Here is a 26,777-nt window from a genome sequence, read left to right on the forward strand (position 1 = left end):
GAAACTTGTCCAATTAGTATGGAAAGATAAACCTCCTTAATCAGCATGAAGAGATTTATACTAATAGAAATTTCAAGTGTGCTCAACCAATCAGCATACAAATCCAAATCCTAATCCATTATCTTTATCCTAATAAATATTTTAATTACTCGAATAATCAGCATTCGAATCTGATATGTGAAACTGGAATCTTGATAATTAAGTTTAGACCCTTCAAGTCGTGTTGTTTACATATAAGGACTAAATTATTAACCTACTATTCGTATTCTAACATTATTGGAATATATATACATACATACAAAAAATCCTCATTCAGGTTGCTAGATACAGGTGAAAATGGTTTTTTGTTGTAAAAAAGTTATGGTTTAGGTATGATGAAGAAAAAAGTGCTTGCGTTTTAGGAAGAGCAGGTGTGATTAACAATCCTAAGACAATACTAATTAAAAGCCGCCACTCACCTACTGATTAAAATGTTAATGGTGAGGGTTAAAATAAACTGACGTGACAAGACATGATGCACCACCAATCTCAATTTTAAGAATAAACTGGTGGATCAGATTAACCAATTAGGATTTAGGTGCAAATTCAGAATACTACCTACCTACAAAGTGGGTGTTATGAACTCGTAATCAATATGCCCTACCCTGTAGTACAATTTTAGGCAAAATACGTCTCTTTCTCAGCCTAAACATTTTAGTCGAATTTTGCTATCCCATCAGGGTAAAAGCAGAAGCGAAAATAACTACTTGAAATTTATCCCCAATAATTCACAGATTTCTTCTCTAAAAAAATTCACATCCTAATTCCCTTATGAGTGGGAAGAAATTGAATAAGAACTCAGTGTTTTCCTTTTCTTTTCATGTTAAGAAACCTAACCCCTAGAACTCATGCTACAAAGCACATCTACCAATGGGGCAACTATCCAATAAAAGGGCCTGCTTGAACGGCTCGTTCCTTCGCTTGATATATAGTATGTCCACCGATAACAAAGGGGAGAGAAGCGCCTGCTTGAAATTTAGGTCCAAGATTTGCACCTGGTGTTTGCTTAAAGTGCCTCTCTAGAAGGATAGCTCAAAAATGTAGCCGTGACCTTTGACCCTTTTTCTCTCCGGGGGGGGGGGGGGGGGGCTTCTCTCGAAATTTCTTCAGGCTTCTAACAGTTCATAATGCCTCCTTAAGATTGAAGGTCCTAGTTAGGTCCCTAGCCTTGTCATACTCATTCAAGTCAACCAACATTTTTTTCAATCTACGGGCAAGTCCACTAGTTTCACTTTGTGTCACACCTAGCGAATGCTTCTTCTCCAGAGTCCTTCCCAGTGAGAGCACGTAATCCACCAGTGACTGCAACTTACGGCTGCACAATGTAAGGAAAATGAGTAGAGAGCATTGAACATGCAGTTAAAAGGCATTATATAGTAAACAAATATCAGTTTATATTAACTCATCTAGTGGTTGGAATATAAAACTTAAGGTGAAAGCAAAAAGAGTTTTTCTATTTAAACCCCACACTTCTCTTTGTTCACCCATGTTCTTAGTTCACCCCAACTTCTAATTCAAAATTTCACAATTTCTAAGAAAACCCCACTATCTTCCCAAACTACCCTCAGATTAAGTATTAATTTACACACACCCCATACACCCCACTTAACCCTCGGATTGATCTAATAACTTATTAAGTTCCTATTTCTGTCAGTTTTGTAGTTTGCCCAATTCAATTGCAAAAGAACCCACCTTTACAAACCCCACAATTTCTGGGAAATTTGGAAAAAGGAATTGGAACCCACCTCCTATACCCCAAAGAACAATTCCTGAACCCAAAGGCAGGACCTTGATTTTTTAATGTTTCAAACAGCCATCTAATTGACTCTGACTGGGCTAAGCTCAATTCCTTGTCCAATGGTCTAATTGCTTTCAGAGTGAAACATATACTGCTAAAGATTTAAGCAGGACTATGTTCTTTCCCTTGAGTTTTTCAATTGGGTTGCAGCTCAAAACCCCCGTTAAGGGGAATGGAAGCTCCGTGCCCAGCAGATTGGGGTGTTTCCCAATTTCCCATTTTATCAATCTCCCAAAACTTAAATCAATTCACCAACCAAAACCCTCAAATCCCAATTTCTCATTGTTTAAGCAGCTGGACCATGATGATGTATTAGCTGGTGACAGTCCTCTGGATTTGATGGACAAGGCGGTGGGGAGTAGGAGGGGTGGTGCGCGGTGGGATATTGAGCCATGCACTTGAACTTGTTTTCGGTGGGGTGTGTATAGATGTATTAGGGTTAAATATTAAGTTGGATGATCTTTTTTGTCTTTTTACACAATAATAAAACTTAACAGCTTAATGATTTAAATATTGGGGTGAACAAAGAGAAGTGTGGGGTTTAACATAAAAGGGAACTGACAGGGAAGGAGGGAGGGAGTTGGTTACGATGCAACAACATTTTAAGCTAGCCATACTAACAAAATACAATTAGATTTGACAGTTCTAAGGCTTCTAAATAAAGAAGCTTGCTATGTTATAAAGGGAATGTAGAGTTGGTCTATGATAAACGTGATGTTCAACTCAACTAGTGTTACAATTTTTGTTAACCTCTGCAATACCCTGGATGTAAATGTAGGGAAGACCTTCAACAAGGTGAGGGAGGAGAAGAATGGAAGGAAAGGAGAAGGCTACATCTGTTACCAATTTCAAGCACCAGATTAACTGGGGTTAAACTTAAAACATCACATCCTTAAAATCATCAGTTGAAGTCAAGTATGCATAACAGACATGGGACACAGAAGTAACTATTTCAGAAACAGATTATCATCCTTAACATTCACACAGTTAATATTAGTAAGCAAACTCATGCAAGGAAGTTTACTGTGTTGGTTGAAAGTGCAACAGGGGATATTTTGAATGGCAGGAAATTCAATATTATTAAAACACTATCGTCATTAGCAATACCTACCGGTCCCCTGTGACATTTGAGCCTGCCCACACCCCAGATAGAGAAGCAACAATCCTTTCAGTTCTTGTAATTGCATCATGAACATTTGCACCAATGCTTCGAACATGAGGTAGAACTTTGCCACATAAGAGCTCCTCAATAGCAAGCTTCTCTAGAACTGGAAAAGCAAGGATTTCTTTCCACAAGCAGATGTTTTTCATCAAACGAACAGACAAACCGAATCGATATGCTGCAATCCGTGCTGCATTTGGCACCGCTGTCAATACAAGTTGGCTCCATGTTGGGACCTATAAATTGGAAATGATGAAGAAAAAAAAGAAACGATATCAACTCAGTTACAATCTAGAGCTGACAGGTAGATAATTAAAACATAAGTTAGATAGCATTAATACTTCAATTGCATAAAACATAAATACACCACTTGCATAAATTAAATACATAACGCAAAAATATGTCAATAGACACATATCAGTCCATATGCCTGCTTTAATGTCTTAAAACTTAGTTTGATAATCCAAAAGTTATACCGTAAGATTGGTGACAGCATCAGCCAGACGCGTATGAATAGCAACCAACAAATCTGCAAGAGCCTCACTAGAAGGCGGAACATAATCTGTTACCACACTTGTGGCAGCAACTGCATTCTTTGTCTCTCGTGTACTGAGAATGTCCCAGCAGTGAACAACTTGGTGATGCAAAATGGGTAATGCAACCTTTTCCACCAGATCAGGGACAAGGTTAGCATCAGCATCATCTGGTGCAAAATCACTTCCATCCTCCGGTAAGTTATAGTCCGCTAACAATGAATGCCTGAACAGGGAAAAGAGCTTATTAGAAAGATGGAACAAAGCAGCAGCACTACATCAGTGTGTGCTTTTATAAAAGATGTATAATGGCTATTGCCTCAACCAAGCAGGCTACACCCAACAAGAGAAGCAAGTCTGTATAGAAGGTGTGAAATATTTTGCACTTCAAATTTATGCACAAGTACCAGCTCATATTTAGAAAATCTGTTTTTTCACGGAGAGGATCCCACTTCACAAGCTCCAGCCTTACATATGGAGAAAATATAGCAGGAGCACTTAATGACATATAAGCATCACGGTAGCTGGATGCATAGTCTCTCTTCCATTCTTCAAACCTTTCTTTGACCAATGAAAGTTTGGAATATTCCTCGGCTGCATCACTGAAAACTTGAGCAGCAGTCTCGAGTACTAACTGGCGGTGTTTGTGGTATGCATTACTCTCACTGTCACTCTCATCGGTGCTTGATTCTCCTTCTATTGTTCGATGGGTACTGTCCACTTCCATGGATGACAGTCTCTTAGATTCGTACCTTCTTTTCCTGTGTTGATGAGCCTCGGACCTCCCTTTCATATCCCTACGTTTCTGAAGGTTCATATCTCTACCAAATTCATCTAATTTCACTGGTAGATTTGTTTGTTCCCTCTCAGCAGTAGTTGCAGCTTGTGCTGCACTTTTAGCAGCTGCAATTATTTCAGCACCGCTACCTTCTTTACTGAAGATAGACATTGCTGCTTTTACAGCTGCTTCTACTTCCATCATTTCATCATCATCCGCACTTCTTCTTTCCAAAGTAGCAGATGCACGTTGTTCATGAATTTTCTGCATTTCCTCTTCAAGCTCTTCTATTAAAGGAGCTTTAACCTGAAAATGAAGAATTACAGCAAAAGAAGATTAGTTCTGGTCAAATGATGTCCATATTGGGATTAAAAATTGAAAACAAAAGAAGAAACATAAAGTAGTTTTTAAACTGAAAGTAATATGGCATTACCAATTCAAAAAAGAAACATAAACAATATAAACTCCCCATGTATATCATACACTACCAATTTCCATTCCTCGTCTGTTTAAAAACCATAATCACCTTTCCTATGAACTTATACATATGTGTAAATGGGAAGGGAGAGAGGGGAGGGGGGGAATGATAATTCATGTTGTTATTTTGCAAATAGCATACCTGCAAAAAGTTACATAAGACAGAAACAAAGTCACGAAGCTTTTGCGTGAACTTATACTTCTCATCAGCAGCAGACAGAGACTTCTCGAGAGCAGTAATATTCAATAGTGAGGAAGACAAATTTTCATCAGTCTTAGTTAGTGACAACATGGTTCTGCCATGACTTTCCTGAGAGTTCAAAAAAAAAAAAAAAAAGAGGAGCAAATCATATGAATCAGAAAACATATTCTGAGTGTACAGTCATACATATGCATATATGCTATAAACGCCCCAAAAAATGTGGATATATCAAGCCAGAAATGAGTTACCGACACTGGCAGATTCTTTTGTTTCCAAAAGTATGGTTTGCATATTCAGCTATGTATTCTTAATGTCAAATCCCAAAAAAGCTGTTGGAAAGTGACAAATCTTTATTCTACACATAGCTTAAAAACATAACTAGTGAGCAGAAATTGACGTCGAGAGTAGAAGCCAATATTTCTTTCCATTATTAATTCCCATGAGACCTTGAAATGTCACTAACATAAAAAATTTCAATTTAAAAAAAATTCATTTTTGACAAGAAGAGCAGCATTTCATACCTTAAGCTTCATCACATTTTCCTCCAAAGCTTTCTTAGCAATCTCAGCTTGCGCCTTTATCGACATCACATTAGAACCTTGTGATGCTCCAATGGCCCCTCCTATACTTGGCCCAACAGGCACGCTCTGTACTGAACTATACCCCGCCATTGCGGAGTAAGTAGCCTTCGGTTGCGGCACACTCTGAACCACAGGAGCACTAGTGCTGACCACGCCTATACTAGAACCATCATCCATCCTTTTTCCCAACCCTTTCCTGAACTGCTCTTCTTCCCAAATCTTCTCTTCCTCGTCTTCATCCTCATCACGGTCGATGCTTTTTTGCCTCAATACAGCATCCGCTGCCCTATCATCAACATCCTCAAACACACCCTTTTTAGAACCCTCCACATTATCCCCAAATATCGCGATTCGACCTCGAAACTCGGGCTCCTCATCGCTCAACCCTTCAGCAGCGCCATGATTACTCCCTGAATCCAATGAAATAAAATCCGGGGCCGCCGCCCTCGATTTTCTGAGCCGTTCCCTCTTCGCCCGAATCGCATTTATGGTGGCTTGATCAGGAAACAACCCAGATGAGCCCTTTGCCTTGTCAATTCCCATCGAGGCCAATCGGGCCTCGGCGTCGTCCTTGTCCCTCCTAAACAAACTAGCCCTTTCCTTCTCTTGCTCTTCATCGTTGTCGGAGTCCAACTCCCGGGCTTCTCTCAACGTATCGGAGATTGTGCAGCTGGGTTTAACAAGGCCCTTTAAAACAATGGTGGGTTCGGAGGAGGGTCGAGAGCTGGCTAGGGTTCTCGTGTTCTTCTGGAGCTCACGAAGCGCTTCTTTGGTGTAGGTTCCAGCTTGGGGTTGGACGTTGGAGGGCAGAGAAGTCGACACAGAAGAGGTATGAGCGAGACGGTCTTTGAGAGCTGTCATCTTGTGGGCTGAAGAGGGCTTGCCGAGACGAGAAGAGGGCTTATCGGGTTTGGAAGATGAGGAGCGAGATGGGGCTGCGGCGCTTTCTTCGTCGTCGACGAAGCTGAGGAGCTTTGGGGCTTGATTGTGTGGCTTCTTGGGCTTGGAGGAGGAGGAAGAAGAGGGTTTTGATGAGGATTTGACGGTGGGTATCGTCGCAGGGGTTCCGGTGTCGTTTGGGTCGTCGTTTTTGTCGTCATCGTCGTCAGCACGGCGGCGGAAGTTTCTGGCTCTGCTGCTCATGGTGGTGATTGGGGATTTCGCAGTATTCGAACGGAGAAGAGAGTGGGAAAGCGACGAAGGGGAATTTGGGATTAATTGGGAACAGAAATTTGCCGATTCGCTACTTACTTTTACTATTCACTACTTCCTACCCTAGTCTAATCTAGTCATTTTAGCGGACCCTAAAAAATATATTGTTTGCTTCTTTTTTTCCTTTTTTCTAAAAATAAAATAGGAGTACCTGTGATATCATATGAATTTTTTGGGTTTCAATGACAAAATAAATTAGAAATTTTGACAAAGAAGGTAAAGTTTCGTTTTTTTTCATTTTTAAATATTATATATTTATGATAAATTAAAAAACAAATAGTGTTCACATCGACGTCATATCGATATAAATAAAGGGAACTTAAATAAATTTTTATTGTCCTTCAGCTGAAAGCAAAAAGAAACTAAATTAAAATTTCTATTGCCCTCACATTGATAGTGAAAGTAACTAATATTCCCCTAAATCTTAAAACAAATGTACATCATGCTTTATAAATTGCTAGTGCTTTGCCATATTTTTTCTTCCATTGAAGCTAATTGATGGTTGACACATGTGATAAAGAAAACATACTTTCGATCAACAGCGGTTAATGAATGAAGTTAACGCCAAGTCGCCATTTTCCCCTCTTCGCGCCCTCTTCTTATTACAATTATTGAAACTATAAAATTAATATAATATAATATATTAGTTTGAAGAAAAGAACACACAGTTTCAATATTCAAAAATCAAATTTTAAAAAGAAATCTTTTATTAGTTCTTGCTTTTTTCATAAAATACGAGGTAAATGGGAATAACAAAGTCGAGTTAAATATAAATACCTGAAGTCTTGTTCGAGTCAATCTGTCGGTCAGTCGAAGTAGACGAAGCGCAGAGAGAGAGAGAAGCAAGTCGGCTGCCTTTGAAGCTCTGAACTCTGAGTTGGGCTTGTTCATCGTCATCGCTCACCTATGGCTGGGTATGCGCCTCTCTTTGTTGCTATTTTAGTTTGGGCCTGTTTTGGATGACTTTGAAGTTTTTAGCTTTCTATTTTTTGTTTTAAAATTGTGTGTATATTTATTGATGCTTCTTTCAGACTTATCATGGAATTTTCTGAGTTTTTGATTCAATTTGTTATAGTTTATGTGTTCATCTGATCAATGTACCATGAAAAACAGTTATCGATTTAGGACATGTAGTATTTTGTTAGTGGACTGAACAGTGGCAATCAATCTGTAAGCTTTAAATGACAGTGGATTATCAATTGACAAATGACAATGCTTAAGCTCTGACAAGTATAAACTACTTTCGTTCAGTTGAGAGCCATGATTATTGTTCTGCTGTCATTGTTGAGTGCTGAGCTATACTCTTAGATCCATAATCTCTTTTTTTTCTTTTTCGTTTTTTGTGGGTATGTGTGTATATTTCATGTATTAATCGTTATGCCCTCAGAGGGTTTTTATTCTGTTTCAAATTGTACCCTCAATTATATTTAGGTGGGAAGGTTGAGAGAGGGATTCATAATAATGTGTAATACATTTATTTTCCAAGAGATGGAAGAGGCCATGTGCACCTGAGCCAACATAAACAGCCCCAAAATAGTATGAGCTTTGCTGTGTTCTCATCGAGTCAGAGGTCACCTGTATTCACAGTTTGCAATGACACACCTCTGTGTGTGTTCTGATAATTTGGGCACTTTTAATACTTTGGTGGCGTATTATGATTGATTAATCTTTCATATGTTGTTTCTTCTCAATCGTCTTTGTCCTATGCTGGTTATACCTTTATGTATATTTTCAGTGTACTCCCAGCTTAATTAGAATATCTGATTTTAATTAAGATGGGTTCAGAGTTTACAGTATTTTTCTGATCCATATGTTGGAGCAGCAGATTGTTTCAAGTGTAATCGTTTGTGTGATTTATGCAGACCATCATGGTTGGTGGACAAAAATAGAATCGCCACAAAAATCAAGAGTGCATCTGGAACCTGTGATCCTGAAAGAATTAAATGGCAAAGCAACCCAACTAGAGCTTGTCCAAATTGCCAATATATGATTGACAATAGTGATGTAAGATTCTTGTTTTTGTTTTTTCATCCAGATATTACACTTTTAACGTTCATCAGTGAAAACCCATCAGTTAGAGAAGCTCTTGTTGGAAAGCATTTCCAACAATTTAGTTAATGAAAGTTTGTTTCTTTTTCTTGGATCTTCTTTTTTAACAAAAGTCGTTTGCAATTTCTCTTTCCAGGTTGCTCAAGAGTGGCCGGGTTTACCCAAGGGTGTAAAATTTGATCCAACTGATCAAGAGATTATATGGCACTTAATTGCAAAATCTGGTGCAGAGGATTTAAAATCCCATCCTTTTATTGATGAGTTTATCATAACTGTTGATGATGATGAAGGAATTTGTTGTTCCCATCCTCACAAACTACCAAGTAAGTGGCAAACATTTATTTTTTGCTTTAATGCTGGTCCTTAATGTTTTATTAGTTGATTCGAAAAATTAAATTTTAGGTGTTAAGCAAGATGGAAGTGCATCCCACTTCTTTCACAGAGCAATTAAGGCTTACAATACTGGAACCCGAAAGCGCCGAAAAATACATGATGGTGATGGTGATGTTCGCTGGCACAAGACTGGAAGGACTAAACCAGTGATGTTGGATGGGGTTCAAAGAGGATGTAAGAAGATTATGGTTCTCTACATGAGCACGGTCGGAGGAGGCAAACCTAAGAAAACCAATTGGGTTATGCATCAATATCACCTGGGAACTGAGGAGGATGAGAAGGATGGAGAGTATGTTATATCTAAAATATATTACCAGCAGCAGCAAGTCAAGCAAGCTGATAAAACTGATCAAGATATTCCTGAAGGTTTTGATCTGGTTATCACAGAAGTAGATCCAGTCACTCCCAAGTCGGTGACTCCTGAACCTCCGCGCACTGAACGAAAGCTTGCTGATTTTGATTTGGGACAAGATACTCCTGCTACTTCCAGAGATCCCTTTCCTCAGGTATAGTTTGTTTTCTATATTTGATTTTTAGTTTACTTCCAGTTTTCTGCTAACAGCGTGTCAAGACATATTTATTGTTTGTGTCGAACATACTCAAATTGAAGAGTTAAATATTATACTTTCTGCATTCACATTCTTGCCCTAATGGATACTCTCTCCATTAATAGAAAAGGGATGTTGGATGCTGTAATTGGTAGTGGCATGTTTCTAACATATAAGCAAGCTGCCTAAGATTTTTATGATTTAATGTAAATGATCGAAAAAGATAATGATATGGGCTTATTTTTGTGGCTTCTGTATTCAACTGAAGCATCCGGAGATGGACCATGCTGAAGATGAAGTTCATCCTAAGATGGACCATGATGAAGATGAAGTTCATCCTGAGATGGACCATGCTGAAGATGAAGTTCATCCTGAAATTGAAAAGCCTGACCATTATGATCAACACAATGTTGAAAATGAAGCCGATGAAGTAATAAATAACACTGAAAACAATTCTCAGGAAGATCCAAAATGGTGGGACAGCGAGTCACAGAATCTTCTGGATTCGCAACAACTTGTGGAAGGGCTGTCTCTGTGTGATGATCTTCTTCAGAGTCAATCTCCAATTAGGATTGGACATGAAAATGGTGAACCAGCACAGGTCAAACCCCGTCTTGCAGATTATGCTAAGCTAGGACCAGAGAATTTAAAGAAGGATCTAGAGGAGTGCCAAAATATTGTCCTGGATCCTGCAAATACTATGTTAGAAGATACACCTCCAGATTTCCGACTTAGCCAGCTCGTAAGTCACCTTCTCTGCCATTTAATTTTGCTTCTTATTCTTTTAGTCAATTTTTTCTCTTTGCATTTTCTTATGGTAATGTATTTCTTCATTCGGTTTTGTAGGAATTCGGGTCACAGGAAAGTTTCCTTTCTTGGGGTGTCAAGTTGGCGGACTGAATATGGTTTGGGCTTTCTAGTGTTCGGTATGGTTGCATGGTGGTAAATATTTTGTAGCTACATTTTGATTTAACTTTGCCTGTCAAATCATCTGCAGGTTCTGAGATCTAACCTTTTGCCAAACAGCTTGAATCGTGATATCTGGTGTGAAAAGACTCTTTGTAACTGTAATTCACCGATATTTTGGGTTTGAGCATTGATCAAACTTACACTTCTGCTCTCTTTAAGCTTCAAGCTGAAATGCAGTTGTTTTATCTGGTTTGCTTTGTATCTTTGGATTGGAAACATTGACATCCAAATATATAAACCCATTAATTCTCTTATTCACCAGTCTTAATTTCAGTTGCTGCTTCCAGCAAAGTGCTTATGTAGTGAATTGCTTTTTTAAGATGTGAGCAGGACATTTTACTCATGTTGAACATATAAAATGGAAATTATAATGGATTTTGAACTACAGAAAAAGCGCAAGAAAAAAAAAAACTAAAAGTACATAAACGTGTGGACCAGCAAATTATTGGAAACTTTATGCCAAGGAAAGCACTAGTGAATTGCTGACATGTAATAAAATGAGAAGCACAGCTTGGACCAATAAGACATTGATCAACTTAGAGGGCTTTATAGAACAAGCAAGTTGGCTTTGAAAATGGCTTGAGAGACCACTGGACCTAGCCTGCTGAATTAATCACTTTTGAGGTTCCAAGTGCTTGTTGATGAGCAGGCATGATCTTGCTTGGTGGGGAAGGCAGATTAAGACCTAGCCTAGCGCCACTGGACCTTGCCTGCTTATGAATTAATCACTTTTGAGGTTCCAAGTGCTTGTTGATGAGCAGGCATGATCTTGCTGGGTGGGAAAGGCAGATTAAGACCTAGCCTAGCGCCACTGGACCTAGCCTGCTTATGAATTAATCACTTTTGAGGTTCCAAGTGCTTGTTGATGAGCAGGCATGATCTTGATTGGTGGGGAAGGCAGATTAAGACCTAGCCTAGCAAGCAGCCTTGCTGGTGGCCTGGTAAGCATGTTGTAGGGTAAGTACCCTTGTTGGAAAGTAGGGCACCCACCCTTGTTGTATTAGCAAGACCTACCTAAAGCTCTTCTCCTTAGCACAATATAAACTTGGAAACGTACCCTTTTGTGTTGCAAAAGCGTCCGGTGCCGCCGGGCCTTGGTCTTCTCTTTTGATGCCTTGATGCGGCTAAAGAGTAGACACAGAGGGCCACAGCACCCTGGCAAATTTTATTTTTTTTGGCTCCAACTGAAGAAATGCCATTAAAAAATTCTTGAATTATTTTGAAGCTAAATTAGTTTACGATTCAATCTTAATTAATCACTAGTTTGAATAAAACATTAAGAATATGTTGCTAATGATTGTAATTACCTGACCTCAACTGCTAACAATATGTGTATACATGCTATGCAGTTAGGGGTCTCAGAGATGAGATTCAGCAACCTGGTTGGCACCCGGCACAACATAATCTTCTATCCTATGTCGTATATTTATATCATATAGAGTTAATAGGCCACCTTCTTAATATTGGGGACACACCAGGACCCATCTTTCTCCAATAATCCCAAAGAATGTAAGTAAACTCTAAGTCAACATGATTAATTAAATGATAACTATGCCAAGACACTAAACTTTCTCCCTTCCATAATCCACCCACATCCTAACAAGGAATTGAGTGTAATCACCGATCAATCATGATTAGTTATCAGCATTAGCATTTCAGTGACGCCCACTAATACTAAAGTGTCATTGATGAATGTGAGACTTGAAATTAAGTTACGCACTCACACGGTATTGTGCTAATATCATCCTAAATAATTTGTTTATAATCCTACAAAGAAAACAACAAAAGGGTATTGGAGAATCTTCTTCATCTTTATGATTGATGATGAAGCTGCATACTTATCCATATTAAATGTTGATGTGGATAGGTAATTGGATATAATGCATATCATCTATGTTAAACTTGCACTTATTATGATGAGTAACATTTTCATTATTGGGGAACACGGGATGTGCTAAGTGTGGACCACACGTGGGCCGCATGTTTGATTAGAATAGAATCGGTTGTGTGGTGGGGTTGAAGATTGGGGAGGCGCACGTGGGCATGATAAGGCTGCTTTGACCCAATTGCTTTCTGTCGGGGACCTCTGGGCTTTTTTTTTATTATTGCCAAAATAGCCCAAAAAAGAAGAGAGAGCCTAAAATACTGCAGAAAAACTATAATAAGGAGTTTAGAGTGAGGAATTTATTTGAGGGATTCAATTTTATTATTAACAAATATGAGGAAATCAATGGACTTAAACATTTTAAGTGGTTTGATAATTGATGGTGTAAATAAGCTCCTCACTCTAAACTTCTCATTGTAGAAGCTCTCGAAATCCTGAAAGCCTCCCTCTGTGAGGAGAAATTTTTTCGTATTCCTGTTTAGTTGCCCTGTTTTCTTATTTATCTTCTCATGTCATTTATTAAAGAGGATACAAATAAGAAGAAAGAGACAATTAAACGGAAGTAAGATAGTATTTCTCCAACTTACAGAAAAAAAAGAGAGGTGGCACTATCCTATGTGGCCGACAACAGAATATAAGATTGCATATTCAGCTCCTGTGCATCTGACATTCTGACCCACAAAACAAGAGGAAGAAAATAAATAACGACAACAAAATAGAGCTGTTTTTGGTTTTTACAAAGATAATAGATCGTATGCCACGTGTCCAGTTACGTGTCAACGTATTATGCGAGTGCGTAGAGTATTATGGTGTTCCGGAGAGTAGATGGGGTTTACTAACGACTCCAACAAAAGTAGAAGCTGCTGGCCTTTTTTTCTTTTAACCCTTCCCTACTTCTTCCTCTAAAAGGAAAGAAGAGACAAAAGGGAATACTATTGGGGGTAGGCCCATCACTACCGTACACGTGGCACACGTGAACATGAGTTGGGATCCAATAATTCAAGTGGCCCACAAAGGAAGGGGGAGCTTGAGTTTGGGTTTTGACCCAAACGTTAAAAGCTGTTTTCACAAGGCCATGTTTGGGCGCTCACTTAGTTGAAGACAAAGTTTAGGTGGAATTGATTTTGAGGATATGCTGGTGGTGCTGGTGCTGTTTGTGTTAAAGACAAGAAGATCTCACAATCAAAGCTTATAATATTGTAGTGATTAGTGACGATGGGCCCAACTGCAACTGTTTGTTTAAGTTTAATTAAACCTGGTTTCAGGTACAATTTTGTCATCAACCGAACTAATTATGAATGCATATATCATCTTATGGTTTCTGCACTTTTTGGACATGCAATCCAAAAAGCACAAATTATGTGGAGGATTGAAGTGAACTACAATTTCCAAATCCAATCCTCACTTGAAATTTAAATGATTAATACGAGAATGCTTATGGTCCATTTCCTTTACCAACACTGTGAGAAGATATTTAAGCTGATCAGCAACAATTTGATCTGTTCATAATTCTTCTTTTAAATCAACAGACTGAGAAAACCATCTCAAAAGGAAGAAAACTTGGGTTGGGCATGCATGTGAATCTTCAATTTTAACAAACAAAAGTTCATTATAGGCTAAAGCCCAAGAGGGCTTTCATTATAGGAAGTGAAAAGCTTAGGCTTTAGTTGCTTTGACCTTCTGAGGTAAAGCAGAGGCTTTAGGGAGGTGATGATTGAAGAAACTTTATTCCTCCCTCTTTTTTGAATCTTCATAGTCGCAAATTTAAGGCCAGAATCACATGAATGTTGAGCATTGAATCTCAATCATATAAACATAACAAAAGCAAGCTTGTAATATACAGAGAGGATGAAGAACACATAACAACTCTTGCTTGTAATATAAATATCAAACTTTATATTATGCTATCCGATGTACATATCTAGCCCCGCAAGGCCAACCCATACAAAATTTTGTTTCAACTTCCTGACAGAAGAACATTGCTGCTATTTACACTCAACCAAGAAGATCAAGATACAAAAAAAGGGGGGAAATTAAGAAGAAGAAAAAAGGAACCAAAATCTTCTTGCCCATCATGCCATGGACTATTGGGACGTTTAAAACTTTAGCTAGGACTTGAATTAATCATGCCAGCAAAGGAGCATGACCACACACCTCCTTATGATGTAAAGCCTGGCTCTTTGCTCTCTGAGGACCCCTCCAAGTCCTTTGCTTGAAGAAAGCCTTCTCTTGCTGCCTGCCATGGTGGAATTGCTCACAATCTTCATATCTTTACAATCTCTTTTGTTTTTCTCTTTGACTGGTGCTGAGTTTTTGCAAGTCAAATGAGGGTTTTTGAGGGAATGTGCTTGTGTGAATTGGTTTCAAAGTGCAAAGGCCAAAGGGAGGTTCAGCTTCTTATAGAAAGAGGAGGAGGGGGGTGTGGTCCAATTGCTCACACGATCAGATTGGTCTAAACAAAGAGCCAAGGATGGGGCATGAAAGGGTGTGAGCCCCCAAACTCACCAGACAACACCCAAATGGAGCCCACAACCCACTTTGGAATCCAAACCTCAAGCAACACATAAGAAAATGATAAGACAATCCAAACAAAACAAGGACCCCTCTCATCCTCTCCCCCTCACATGTAATATTGCTATGCCTACATAGGTCTAATTTGGACTATTATATTTTATTTTATTTTACTCTTTTTTTATTTGGGTAAATATATCAAAGTACGTAGGCATTACCCACCAGCATAATGGGTCGGCCACTACTAACCACAAGGTAGCAAGTTTGTTTTTTTGGGAGTTTATGAGCTGAGCCTTCAAATTTTCTAAATGATGAGGTCATAATTCTGCAGCAAACCCCAAATTTCCCCTCTTTTCTAGTGCTTTTCCTTGTTGTTTTCCTTTTTAACTTTTTTGTTGGATCCACCTAAACAGGCAATAGGATTAGGATAGGAGGTGGGAAGAAGTTGAATCCTACATAAGAATGCATAATAACTAACTTTAATCAGCATGATTTAAGACTCTAATGACTTCAGCTTATCATCATATAGACTATAAATAAATAGCAGAACCATATCTGTAGGGACAAGACAACGGCTTTGATAGCAATGTTAGGCTTTCCCTGTACCATGCTCCGGCAATTATTGCATATTTTAGGTGACCAGTGAGCACACAAGAAATGCAGATGATGAGAGTTCATTGTCATTTTTGCCAGGTTTCTATCAAAGATGATGTCATTAAACTTTCACTGTGTAATAAACAAGGCTTGTTGAGAAGTGGGTTTCTTAAAACATGGACATTTTTTTCTGCTTGGCTTGTTCTTTCAGAATAAAGGCCAGAAGTTGAATTTGCTGATTCATCTCATCATGATGATGATGATGATGATGATGATATATATATATATATATGTTATTTGCAGAGTAGGCAATAGGGCATGCAGATGAGTGAGTAAGATTTGCAGAGCTTGCACTTTAAACAGAGACTGAAATATTTGGTGGGCAATGTGAAAGACAAAGTTGTCTGTGTGTGCTAAATGAGACACTGGGAATATATGGAAAGGGCAACTAAAAAATATATTATGATGATGAAGCCATTTGCATTTTGCAGTGGATCAAAAGGCCCAAGATTTCCCAAGCAAAGCGAAGCAATTATATAAGACATGAAAACCCAAGTGATTGATTAATTTATAGGTACCTTATGCTTCACCAGAAGCAAAGCAAACCAACCCACTTGCTCTGTCTCGTGCTCCTCCCTTTTTTTTCTCTGGAGGCCAACTTCCAACAAGCAAAATTTTCCTTTTTTTTTTATTCTTTCTCTGAGCAATTTTAAGCTGTCAATATCTAATCAGGCAAATCATAGATTACACCCAGATTAGAGCTAGAAATTGGTGCTAATTAGTCTTAATCTCTGAGTCTGAGAGCACTATATTCAAAGCGTCTCATGTTATGTTTGTTGTTCCAAATGCACTTGAACAAAAAATAATAATAATCTGGCTTGGTTGTACTGAACAAGAAGGCCAGACAGAGTTGCACGTGAAGTTCTCGTGATTTACAATGTCATTGCCTGTAACATAATATTAAACCTTATCTCTAAAGCCCTGAATTATATTTGTTCTTGATGCTTCTATTAAAAGCAACTTCGGATTCAATTCCTTCCTTCTGCAACATGTTGTGTTGTGCTTCCTTCCACAGCATTTCCTCTGCAATTTCAAATTCAAATTCAAAATGGCAATAAACTAAAAGCTTAGCTAGCATCAACCATGAACATGTGAAAAAACATCTGTGGATTGTACGGACTTGAGTGGCAACTACAGTTGTATTCTTACATGCATATCGGATTTTGACAGGCTTTTCTTTAAAGGAAGCTTTGATTTGAATAATTTTAAGCCACGTTCTTGAATTAATGTGCGTCAATTACAGCTTTTAATTGCCGTACACTTCAATTTCCTAGTGAATTATTGTGTTCGTGCTCGTTGACCACATAGCCAGCATGGTCATTTGCATGGCTGGTTCCTGGTTAAGATAATCATATAATTACGTAGTGTAGCAACCTTTGACGAAATGGGGAATTCTGCAAACAAAAAAATGAAAAAGAAAAATCTATGAAACACAAAGGAAGAAGCCCAACTCGGCCAACTGGGTTTTGGTCAACTGGTTTTGCTGTCGGTGGACGGGTGAGATTGCTTGTTTAAATGACCAACTCCAAATCACACTAGAGGCGGAACCGTCGATCCATCCCAGAGTCCAACTACGAGTATTAGGTTTGTCAAGTCCATTTGCTATAAATAAAATGACAACAATTTAGGGTAAAAATTGGGAATAAGTTACTTATTAATGTTTAAAACTTGATCCTATATTCAAGTTAAAGGAAGGCATTGGCAGAGAAAGAAGGTAAAAAGGCAAGAACACGAGCAGAATAATCATGTTGCCTAGTTCAAGTGTATCACAGGCTCACACAGCCTGGATATTGAAAGACTCAGAATATTTTTATTCTTTTGGTCAAGTAGGACTGAGAATGCTTGCTTGTAGTTGCAGTTCATGGAGGACTGTGTCATAAGATTTATAATCCATATTCTAAGTCCTTGCACGTGTGCTCAAAATATATGGGATTTTCTTTCTGGGAGGAACCAGTATTCGAGGTTTGTTTCTATTAGATTCCAGCTACTTTCTGTCACGTTTAAACATAATTCTATATCACCAAGTTGGTCAGTTGAGACTGCTACACAACATTTACAAAAGGGGGAAAAAAAAGGTATCTTCACGAACTTCAATCCTCTCTGGGAATCCACCTGCTCCACCAGAGACTCTTCCTACGTTGGTTAAGCTCATCCATGCTCTCATTCAATGTTCTTACAATCTTCCTCTGGAGCCAAAGAGCTGAAGCAAGAGCATTTCTTCTTGCAGCACTTGCCTTCTTCTTATTAGGCTCCATTTCCTGCACAATATAGAAATGAAGATCACTGTGCATCAAATCCTGAAAAGAATACGGTTTACTGATTTCTGAACTTAGTTCAGGTACAAACTCTGAGATCCTGGAGCTGAGCTTCTGTGAAGCCTCCATCCTGCTGGGTTCCGGATCTTGCCATTAGCCGAATAATCCATTTGGCAGCCTCCCCATAATCTTGTTGTGTATATCGAAACAGTTGCAGCCTCATATTCTGCATCAAGGACAGAGCCAACAGGCCTTCCTTGTCAAAGTAAGGATATGCTAAAGCTGTTTTTGCACTGATTCTTTGTCTTGCTTTGTATCGAACCATTGATGTCAAGAGTTCCCATCCAATTCCACCATCCAAATCCAACAGCTCAAAACCTCTTCGTAGTTCGGTGCTAGCACGAGGCTCGGCGCTTTTCCTCCATGCAACCAAGTCATAATCACACCTTTTTAGTTGACGGTTGAATTGAATTAGGCTGTTGTCACTCCGTAATCCTGGGAATGCCTACAGGAAGAAGACTAGCAGTATGAACCCTTCAAAACCCCCATATTTATAAACATGAAACTGAACGTGTGTGATAATAAGAAGTTGAATGAGTATCAGTCAATTAGTTAGTATAACAACTATAGCTACCTAGCAATTTTTGTCACTCACCATTTGTAGGAATATGAGCCCGGCACTGTAGATATCAAATCTATCAGGCAAATTCATCTGTTTTCAAAAACCATTAAAGCAGTCAGCTGCCTGAGAAAGTAAGCTAGCTATAATCAAAACCAAATTCACAGTTAATATTCCACCTGCCATAGAACTGGGGAAAGTGCTGTTGCCACTGGAGCAGAGGGAGCGGATGGCGTTTGTGTGCTCATGATGTATTGCTCTGGTGCAGCATATCTGAAAAGGGAAGGATCCAAAGACATCATGAATGCCTTCTGATAGGAGAACAGTACATCAATTTGAGTGAGATGCTATAAGAAAACTGAACCTAGGTATTACTAAAAATATGTAAATCAGAAGGATACCCTTTTAAGACTGATGATTCAGCTAGCATTCTTTCAGAAATCAAATATCATATATTCGATTATCATACAAGTCTCATGTATTACAAACTTCACAAACTGCAGGCTTTTTGCTGAAACTTTTTAAAAATATTTTTTGCCCTGGCCTCCATCTGGGTAATTTTTTGCAAATCAAATTAAACTGTGGGTGTTTCTGTTTTATTAGTACTTAGGATCATTTCAAGGTGCATTAGCCTGACGAAACTGATACTATTTTAAGGTATCCCTCTAGACGACATTAACTATATTAGTGCTGAAAATTTATTTCTTTCGTCCATAGATGTAAAGTAGAAATTGAAACTCATCATTCATTGTCTTCTCCAAGTAGAGGTTTACCTTGGATCCAAAAGAAACTCCTTTGGAATATAGTTGATGCCAACTCGCAAATCTGCTGCAGCTCCAAGATCAATGATCTTGAATGTTCGAGAGCCTGCTCATTGTTAAAATAGCAATAGGAAATGTTTAAACTCTGAGAATAATTGAACTTTTCCAGTTCCTCCATTGACTCAAATACAGCATGCCATCAGTATTATTACCTTCGGAGAAAATAACATTCTGTGGTTTTATATCCCTATGTACAATCCCTGTTGAGTGAAGACCATCTAACGCAAATAACAGTTGTCTCATAATTGTTTGAATGATCCTATTTTCCCTTTCCAAACCCTTTGGCAAGTCCTGGACCTTTCCAAGAATCATGGTTTCTACCTGAATTTTATGTGACCATCAGTGAAGTTAACAGTTGTAGAATGGAATTAAACCAAAATTTACTGTAAAAATAAGAAGCAACATGTAACCAGCAATTCACATGCCAAGTCCCATTATCATTAATTTTTCCAAAATTTTCCTTTTGAACCAAAGATCAGTTTAAACATAGATGATGGATGAACCATGGAAGCTTGTAGCATACTGTTGGTAAAGAATATCTAAATTTTGGTCATAATCAATAACTAGACTGAAAGTAGCCTGCTAGGATGTTAATTATGACAAAGAAATCATCAGTTTCACACCAAAAATGGTTAATTCTGGCAATTTATAGGGCAACCAAAAGGCTGATGAGAGAAAGTACCAACATTATAGGGAAAGTCTTTACTTTGCATCAAATCATACAGCGTGGCTTCCCCTTCAAATTGCCATATAAGCCAATATTCAGCTCCTTTCTTTGAAGAAGTCTGCAACAAGATTCATGGTATTAATTCTTATAATGGGGATTGAACTAGAATGTACAATGGAATGAGCTATCAAAGAATTCTTTTTTGATCTTTAGAGATAATGATACCCTTAAAATCATATGATACTAGTAGGCATTATAGAGCAACACCTCGAGAAATCCGTACTTAAAAGCAGCACAACTATTTGCACACGCCCTTCGCACACGTTCATTCATCCAAATCTCCACAGCACCATATTCAGTGGCCTTCTTCAACACAAAGTCACCTTCTTTCTAGTGTCAACCAAAAAAATAACATATTAGCATATCATATTCTCATACTCTTCTTTTCTTTTCTTTCTTCCAATGTGAGAAGACACTGCCCATTTGACAATACAAGTGAGCTCCTTATCAAAACCCAGACTTTTGACACAAATCAAAATTGAAGTAATGACTGCAAAGGCAAATTAAGCAATACTTGTTGAAATCATATAACTCAATTTTTGAACTCAATCCATTTGATATGTTCAAAATTTAATTCATTCACAAGACCAAGTAAAATCACAAATTTATGTAAAGAAATTCAATTAAGTACTTGATACCTTGGAAGAAGACTTCTTATTAGCCAATGAACCTTTGTAAACCACTCCAAAAGCTCCTTCACCCAACTTTTTCCCCAAAACAAAATCATCCTGTCCCACAAAACCAAACACAAAACAAACTTGAGATTCACAAATAAAATCCAAAATCAGACCAAAAATCAGCCAAAAACCAACCTTCCTGTAAGTGGGTCTAAAAAGCCTCTCAATAAAAGCAAGCACAAACATGTCAAAGAACCCAGGAGCCACACCAGGAGTGGCCCATAGATAAGATAGGGCACTCAGAGCCAAAATAGCACCAGGGGCTGTGAGTGTTAAGCCATTAGACTTTGGAAGCGTGCTTCTGTATATGATATCACCGCACTCCATGACTGTACACGGAAGCCCCACTCCCACGCCCAAAAAGAGGTCCTGAACCGCATGGATCAACTCGCCGCCGCCAGAGGCGAAAACCAGCAACGTTTTCGGGTTGGAGATAGTTATTGATCTTGAACTGGGATGTGGTTCGAAACTGGGTTTATTAATTCTAAGCTTCTTGCCCAGAAATGGTGATGTGGGTTTTGATTTGTGAGGGTGGAGCTTGGCCACTCCTATACTAACTCCACCGGCTGCAACAGTAGCAGCCATGGCTGTACAGAGAGAAAGAGGCTTTCAGAACTTGTATGGGTGAAAATCCAGATACCTATAGTCGCTGGCTTACTTCAAAAATGTCTTTCAATCTTAGATTCTATCTCTTTCGAAGGTGTTTTCTTTTTTTCTCCTATTTTCCAGTGACCGTTATTTTGTGGAGGGAAATGGTTCAATGGGATTGATGGCTAATAATTCACCAAAAAATGAGAGATTGACACGTCAACACATGCACCACAGAGTTGGAGTGGGACCTTCATGTGCATCGTGTATGGAAAAATACAAAAGACAAGACTAATTGGGCTTGGGGAAAGTAGCAAAACCCATGTTTGAACTGTCTTTTGCTATGCAACGCAGTAAGGCACAACTTGAACTTGCCCACCGTAGAAAAAGTCTGCCTCATTTCATTTGCCTGCTCAGAGTTAGAAGCCCATGAACAAAAACTTAAAAGGGAAGAAGAAGAAAAACGCCCACAACATATAGTTTTCTTTTGCTGGGCTTTCCTTTTCTGTTATGTTATTATTAATTTGCATCTAAGATTAATGCGCCTGTGGTCAGTTGTTGACGATGGTTGTTGTCCTTGTAGCCTTTTAGACAATGGGCTTGAATGAGCACGGGAGGGACGATTGGAACTTGGAAGGTGAGTGCATTTATCATCCACTCCAGGCTCCAGCTGTCGGTGGCTCAATTTTTACTGCACTGCACTGCACCATGGTTGGTTGCTGCCATTATGCCATCGCAGCGAGAAATGTTTAGTTGCATTTTGCTATTATTGATTAATAATATTATATTATTTATGTCTTCCGTACACAACATCCCATTCAAAACAAGAAACTTATGAATGATATATGTCTTCCGTACACAGGAGTTGTTTGCTCATTTTTATAATAAGTCCTCTTTATCACAAGTATGTATCACCCAATTTTAATTTGCAAAACCGAACATTATTCTAACAAATTCCTAACAACCAAAACGCCCCCGTATTTACAGTAAAAGAAACGAGTGGGTAGGTTGGGAAGAAACTTTTTCTTTTTTCTTTTTCAATGATTGTACTCCAAAAGTGAAAAGTAGTAAACACCTTTGATACATTCCACTTCCACTACCTACAATATCTATTTTTAGTCTTTTACACACACAAAAGAAACGAAAAAAACAAAAAAGAATGCGCATCTTTCATTTCCGAATCTTCACCAAATACCCACCCATTGGGCCATTGGGCCATTGGGCCATTCCACTTCACCTACCATAATTACCAGACCATACTTGGCCTTCGTAGATATTTCAAATTCTTACCACGCACCGACGATTTATCACCTTCCTCATCAAAATCCACTCCTTTTTCTTCAACACGTGTCCACTAACACTACCCCCGCCATTTCCAGTCAAATTTCCCTTTAACCGCTGTAAATCCCAATGCCCTGAACCAGCCCAGACAAAAAGGACATTCATATTGTCGGATTTATCCGCACCGCCCCCGTCGCGTGCCAGCAGAGCAGAGATCGTCGGACATAGCGCAAGCCTCCGTGAATCACGGTGCGGCTTCAGCTATCAGAGAACAACGACGAATGACGGTACAGATCATAGGGGGCCCACAAGCTATCCAACGGACACGGCCGCTTCGAGTCCAGTCTCAACCACGGTTTCCCCTTCCCGCTCCAATGCAGCAGGCTCACGGGCCCAGGGTGGAGGTCCCTACACAGCCCCTCCAGGTTGTCACCGCCAAGCCCGTGCTGGTTCCACCTGTGCTCCACTCCCTCCACGTCACCCGCGAAAACCAACAGAAACGGAGGCAGCGACCCCAGCTCGTATATACGACACCGTTTCTGCACCCTCATCCAGTGCTCCAGCTTCTCCGTGTACTTTCCCTCCCTCCATTTCCACAGATCGATCACCATCACCCCCGTGTTGAAATAGCACGCCCTCCGACCCTTAAACGACGCCGCGAATGCCGCGTTTGACCAGAATTTCGGGGTAAAGTAGTTGGTGAAGTTGGCGTGGCAATACTCCGGCGCGCCGAGCACGCGCCTCCCGAGGTTTATGCTCCACAGCTTCTCCACGTCGTCGACGACGATCAAATCGGAGTCGAAGTAGATGATGCGGCGGACGCCCGACGGTAAAAGATCGGCGAGGTAGATTCGCGCGTAGTTCAGGGGCTGGTCGAGGGCGCGCCGTACAGAGTAGGAGATCTTGCCTTTCACCAGGTTGGAGTCGAAGTGATAGAGGTGGAAGGTGAGGTAGGGGAAGGTGGAGGTGATGACGTGGCGAAGGAGGTCGGAAGGTCGGCGATTGTGGTGCGAGGCGGCGATGAAGTGGAAGACGATGTTCTCGGGGCACGTGGCGTGCTGGAGGACGGAGAAGACGCCGGCGATGGAGCCGCGGAGGTAGGTGGTGTCCAAGGTCATGGCGATGTGGATGATGGAGGGATTGTAGTGGGAGTGCTGGTCCAGTGAGGACCATGCGGTCCGGGGACATCCTCGTCCATTCCGAAATGCAGGTGCTTCTCGAAACTTCGGGAGCTCGACGGCGGCAGATGTCGCCGGAAATTTTACGGTGACGGTGAGGACGAGGACGATGAGGAGGAAATAGAGGAGACCATGGTCCGGTGGCATGGTCTGGTGGTGTAGGGAATTGGAGTGAGAAGGGGAATTAGATATTAGACTATGAAGTGTGAAATGGGGTGCGGCTTGGAGGGGAGAGAAGGGATGTTTTAGTGAGAGGGTAATTTTGGTATTTTGTAGGGCTTTGGTGTTGTGGGCCCCTGGAAATGGAGTCTGAAAGAGGAGAGAGATGATACTTTGATTGATTTTGCATTCATTTCTTTCCAGAGAATAGAATGAGGAGAGAGGGAGGGGGTGGCGCAAAGGCAAAAGCCAGGCTGGAAAGACGCGTCGTTTTGTTAGTTGTGTTGGGGACAAAGGTGTGGCCATCTTGTGGTGGATGGTTAAAGCTTTCACGGTAGGCATCAAATGGGCCGTACGGTGGACGTCATGTCGTCTCGTTCAAATGAATTACTGGGATGAATTAATATAGGATTGGAGTAACAAGACGCCGCCGCGGCGTTGTTTAAGAATTGAAGTTAGGGAATGTGGCCTGAAATTAGCAGCAAATAAGATAAGATTTTTTTGTGCCGTATCTTTTCTATAGGGAGCGATGGATGGATGGTAAAATGTAATTGAATGCTTTTGGATGTCGACATTAGATTAGGGATGAAAATAAAGGCTAAAGAAGCTCCCGTGATTCAGTGATTAAAGCACACTTGCTACAAATGCACTCTGCTGCTACTATTCTACTTGAATTTGATTTCGACCGTTGCATAATTTTGATAAATGGGAAAGCCATCAAGCCACGCATTGCATTATAAATTGAAGACCGTATAATAGAGTTGATGGTTTTGCCAGTAGATTAGGACAATGAGTTAACCTCTTGTATTGAATTTCTCTTTTCGTATATTAAATTTAGTTAAAATATAATTTAAGACTATTTTTGTATATATAAAAAATAAAATTAAAAGAGGGACCAAATAGATAGAAGCAACTCTAGACTGGCTTTGCCATCTTGATCTGGATGATATACAGCTGGAAATGAGCGATTAAGAGGGTTCTGTGTTGTGCTGCTCCAACTGCCACATGGAATAAGATCCATTATTCCATTCCAGCTGGCTTGGCAGCTAGACCTAGAATGCATATCATCGGTGGTTTCGCTTACGTTTGAGTAATTGTGTAGTTGTGTTAATTATTTAAATGGCCATTGGCAATTTGGCAGCATCACCCCTGTTGTATTCTATATCATAGAAAACAAATATTAGAATTTCGTAGATTGGCAATAACTATCTACCTCGTAAATTAGTGATTCATTTGTTGTTGCATCACATCAGTTGTCATATGAATGTGATGATTCTCATTTGCCCCAATTTTGATTTATTATGCCATATGTAACAATTCGTTAAATTAATGAAAATTTGTCATGAAAATGTCACGACCATATATACATATATAAACCTCACCATGGTTCTGTTTGTGTATTTGTGTTACATGAAATTTTGATTTCTGAAAGTCATTCGTTATTGATTGGTGCCACTGGAAAGCCTTGGCTATAACATACATAACAAGTCGATGTTAAAGGTATTATCATGAGAGTCACGTTTAATTAAATAATGTTAATGGGGACGTGATTTAACATGTTAAATGTGGACAGTTGTTGTTTTAAGAAATGCTTTTATATTTGTGGTTTTTTTATTATATTAAATTCTTAATTGACATGTCCTATTGTATTATTGTGTCACTCATAACACAATTCGAAAGGCAGGAATTGATAGTTTTATTTGATACCTTAAGACTCTATTTGATTCACGGAAAAGATTTAAGGGAAAATCAATTCCCATGTCATTTTTCATGTTTGGTAATTTTGTGAAAGTAACCGATAAATAACATTTTATTTCATTTCACATGTTTGGTTTGTGTATGAATGAAAAACAAAATTGGTTTACAAATTTCAATTATACCCATATGAAATGAAATAAAAAAAGAACACATTTAATATTATATTGTAATTCTAAATTGTTAATGGGAGACAATATGATCATGAAAAATGTGTATTTAATGTTGGCTTATTTTGCTAAACTTTCCCATGAGAAGGAAAACAAAACACATGAAGGGAGAATGACTTCATTTTCCCTCTTACTTTTTCATGTGCAAAGAATTTTTCATGCTTGAACTTACCAAACATGAAAAAGCAATTAATTTTCTATCTTCAAACCTTCTTTTTCATGAACCAAACCAACCTATTAATCATAACCACAGTCTTAAATATTATCGTTTTTTGGAATGGGCGATATTTTAGCCCATATCCACTTAATTATCGTCAATATATCGATATTTTCGTCGATATTATCGCAATAATGTCGGAGGCGATAATTTCCTACTCGTTCGTGCTTTATTTGGGCAATATATCGCGATATTATTCCCATCCATCTAATGGGCCTTATCCAACAGGCTGCGAATCAATTTGTTAACAATGTTACGACGTGTAATATTTATATGGTCTTAAACGTTTTGCAAGCTAATATTATCTAGGATAAATTTCCATTTAGAAAAAAAAAATCCCTAATATTATTTTATTATGTTTAATTTAGGTATATGTTTAATGTTACGACGTGTAATATTTATATGGCCTTAAAAATTTATGCAAGCTAATATTATCTAGGATAAATTTCTATTTATTTTAAAAAAAAAATTCCTAATGATAAATTTAGGCATATGTTTAATTTTATTTATTATTTTATTATGGAGGTTTTTTTTTTTTT

General features: G+C 39.0%; 5 protein-coding genes across 7 annotated transcripts; 1 reads left to right on the forward strand and 4 right to left on the reverse strand.

Annotated features, from left to right (window-relative positions):
- Positions 1–679: 679 nt before the first annotated feature.
- Positions 680–6,863, reverse strand: LOC117638668 (transcriptional repressor ILP1). The gene is made up of 6 exons (XM_034373766.1): positions 5,511–6,863; positions 4,930–5,097; positions 3,940–4,616; positions 3,476–3,758; positions 2,949–3,235; positions 680–1,354 (listed from the first exon to the last, which is right to left on the reverse strand). The coding sequence occupies exons 1-6, from the start codon at positions 6,711–6,713 to the stop codon at positions 1,162–1,164; spliced, it is 2,811 nt and encodes a 936-aa protein (XP_034229657.1). The 5' UTR covers positions 6,714–6,863; the 3' UTR covers positions 680–1,161.
- A 641-nt stretch (positions 6,864–7,504) lies between these two features.
- Positions 7,505–10,995, forward strand: LOC117616416 (SUPPRESSOR OF GAMMA RESPONSE 1). 3 transcript variants are annotated; one of them, XM_034345732.1, is made up of 7 exons: positions 7,505–7,696; positions 8,645–8,786; positions 8,968–9,154; positions 9,234–9,730; positions 10,041–10,514; positions 10,619–10,677; positions 10,770–10,995. In XM_034345732.1, the coding sequence occupies exons 1-6, from the start codon at positions 7,689–7,691 to the stop codon at positions 10,670–10,672; spliced, it is 1,362 nt and encodes a 453-aa protein (XP_034201623.1). In that variant the 5' UTR covers positions 7,505–7,688; the 3' UTR covers positions 10,673–10,677; positions 10,770–10,995. The 3 variants fall into 3 exon arrangements, with proteins under 3 accessions (XP_034201623.1, XP_034201624.1, XP_034201622.1); XM_034345733.1 differs by having other exon boundaries at positions 7,508–7,696; positions 10,041–10,065; positions 10,099–10,514; positions 10,619–10,995; XM_034345731.1 differs by having other exon boundaries at positions 7,513–7,696; positions 10,619–10,995.
- A 3,532-nt stretch (positions 10,996–14,527) lies between these two features.
- On the reverse strand, positions 14,528–15,058 carry LOC117615126. Its single transcript, XM_034344137.1, has one exon. The coding sequence runs from the start codon at positions 14,891–14,893 to the stop codon at positions 14,747–14,749; it is 147 nt and encodes a 48-aa protein (XP_034200028.1). The 5' UTR covers positions 14,894–15,058; the 3' UTR covers positions 14,528–14,746.
- Positions 15,059–17,783: 2,725 nt separating this feature from the next.
- On the reverse strand, positions 17,784–21,624 carry LOC117626269 (serine/threonine-protein kinase STN7, chloroplastic). The gene is made up of 10 exons (XM_034357944.1): positions 21,026–21,624; positions 20,852–20,941; positions 20,421–20,543; positions 20,173–20,271; positions 19,639–19,807; positions 19,439–19,532; positions 18,845–18,938; positions 18,702–18,758; positions 18,138–18,551; positions 17,784–18,049 (listed from the first exon to the last, which is right to left on the reverse strand). The coding sequence occupies exons 1-10, from the start codon at positions 21,473–21,475 to the stop codon at positions 17,882–17,884; spliced, it is 1,758 nt and encodes a 585-aa protein (XP_034213835.1). The 5' UTR covers positions 21,476–21,624; the 3' UTR covers positions 17,784–17,881.
- Positions 21,625–22,482: 858 nt separating this feature from the next.
- Positions 22,483–24,341, reverse strand: LOC117626279 (probable galacturonosyltransferase-like 3). Its single transcript, XM_034357953.1, has one exon. It carries the CDS (start codon positions 24,082–24,084, stop codon positions 23,017–23,019), a length of 1,068 nt encoding a protein of 355 aa, XP_034213844.1. The 5' UTR covers positions 24,085–24,341; the 3' UTR covers positions 22,483–23,016.
- Positions 24,342–26,777: the final 2,436 nt, after the last annotated feature.

This window comes from Prunus dulcis, chromosome 1 (assembly GCF_902201215.1).
Source record: "Prunus dulcis chromosome 1, ALMONDv2, whole genome shotgun sequence".
Taxonomy (NCBI): domain Eukaryota; kingdom Viridiplantae; phylum Streptophyta; class Magnoliopsida; order Rosales; family Rosaceae; genus Prunus; species Prunus dulcis.

Coding starts and splice junctions, on each gene's coding strand:
- LOC117616416 (XM_034345732.1), top strand. Junction 8,787..8,967: donor ATATGATTGACAATAGTGAT/GTAAGATTCTTG, acceptor TTCTCTTTCCAG/GTTGCTCAAGAGTGGCCGGG. Junction 9,155..9,233: donor CCATCCTCACAAACTACCAA/GTAAGTGGCAAA, acceptor ATTAAATTTTAG/GTGTTAAGCAAGATGGAAGT.
- LOC117626279 (XM_034357953.1), bottom strand. CDS start 24,084: ATGCCACCGGACCATGGTCTCCTCTATTTCCTCCTCATCGTCCTCGTC.
- LOC117626269 (XM_034357944.1), bottom strand. CDS start 21,475: ATGGCTGCTACTGTTGCAGCCGGTGGAGTTAGTATAGGAGTGGCCAAG. Junction 20,544..20,851: donor ATAAGAAGTCTTCTTCCAAG/GTATCAAGTACT, acceptor GGTTGACACTAG/AAAGAAGGTGACTTTGTGTT. Junction 18,759..18,844: donor TTTCCCCAGTTCTATGGCAG/GTGGAATATTAA, acceptor TTTTGAAAACAG/ATGAATTTGCCTGATAGATT.
- LOC117638668 (XM_034373766.1), bottom strand. CDS start 6,713: ATGAGCAGCAGAGCCAGAAACTTCCGCCGCCGTGCTGACGACGATGAC. Junction 3,759..3,939: donor GATTTTCTAAATATGAGCTG/GTACTTGTGCAT, acceptor TTCCCTGTTCAG/GCATTCATTGTTAGCGGACT. Junction 1,355..2,948: donor TCAAATGTCACAGGGGACCG/GTAGGTATTGCT, acceptor TACATTGTGCAG/CCGTAAGTTGCAGTCACTGG.
- LOC117615126 (XM_034344137.1), bottom strand. CDS start 14,893: ATGAAGATTGTGAGCAATTCCACCATGGCAGGCAGCAAGAGAAGGCTT.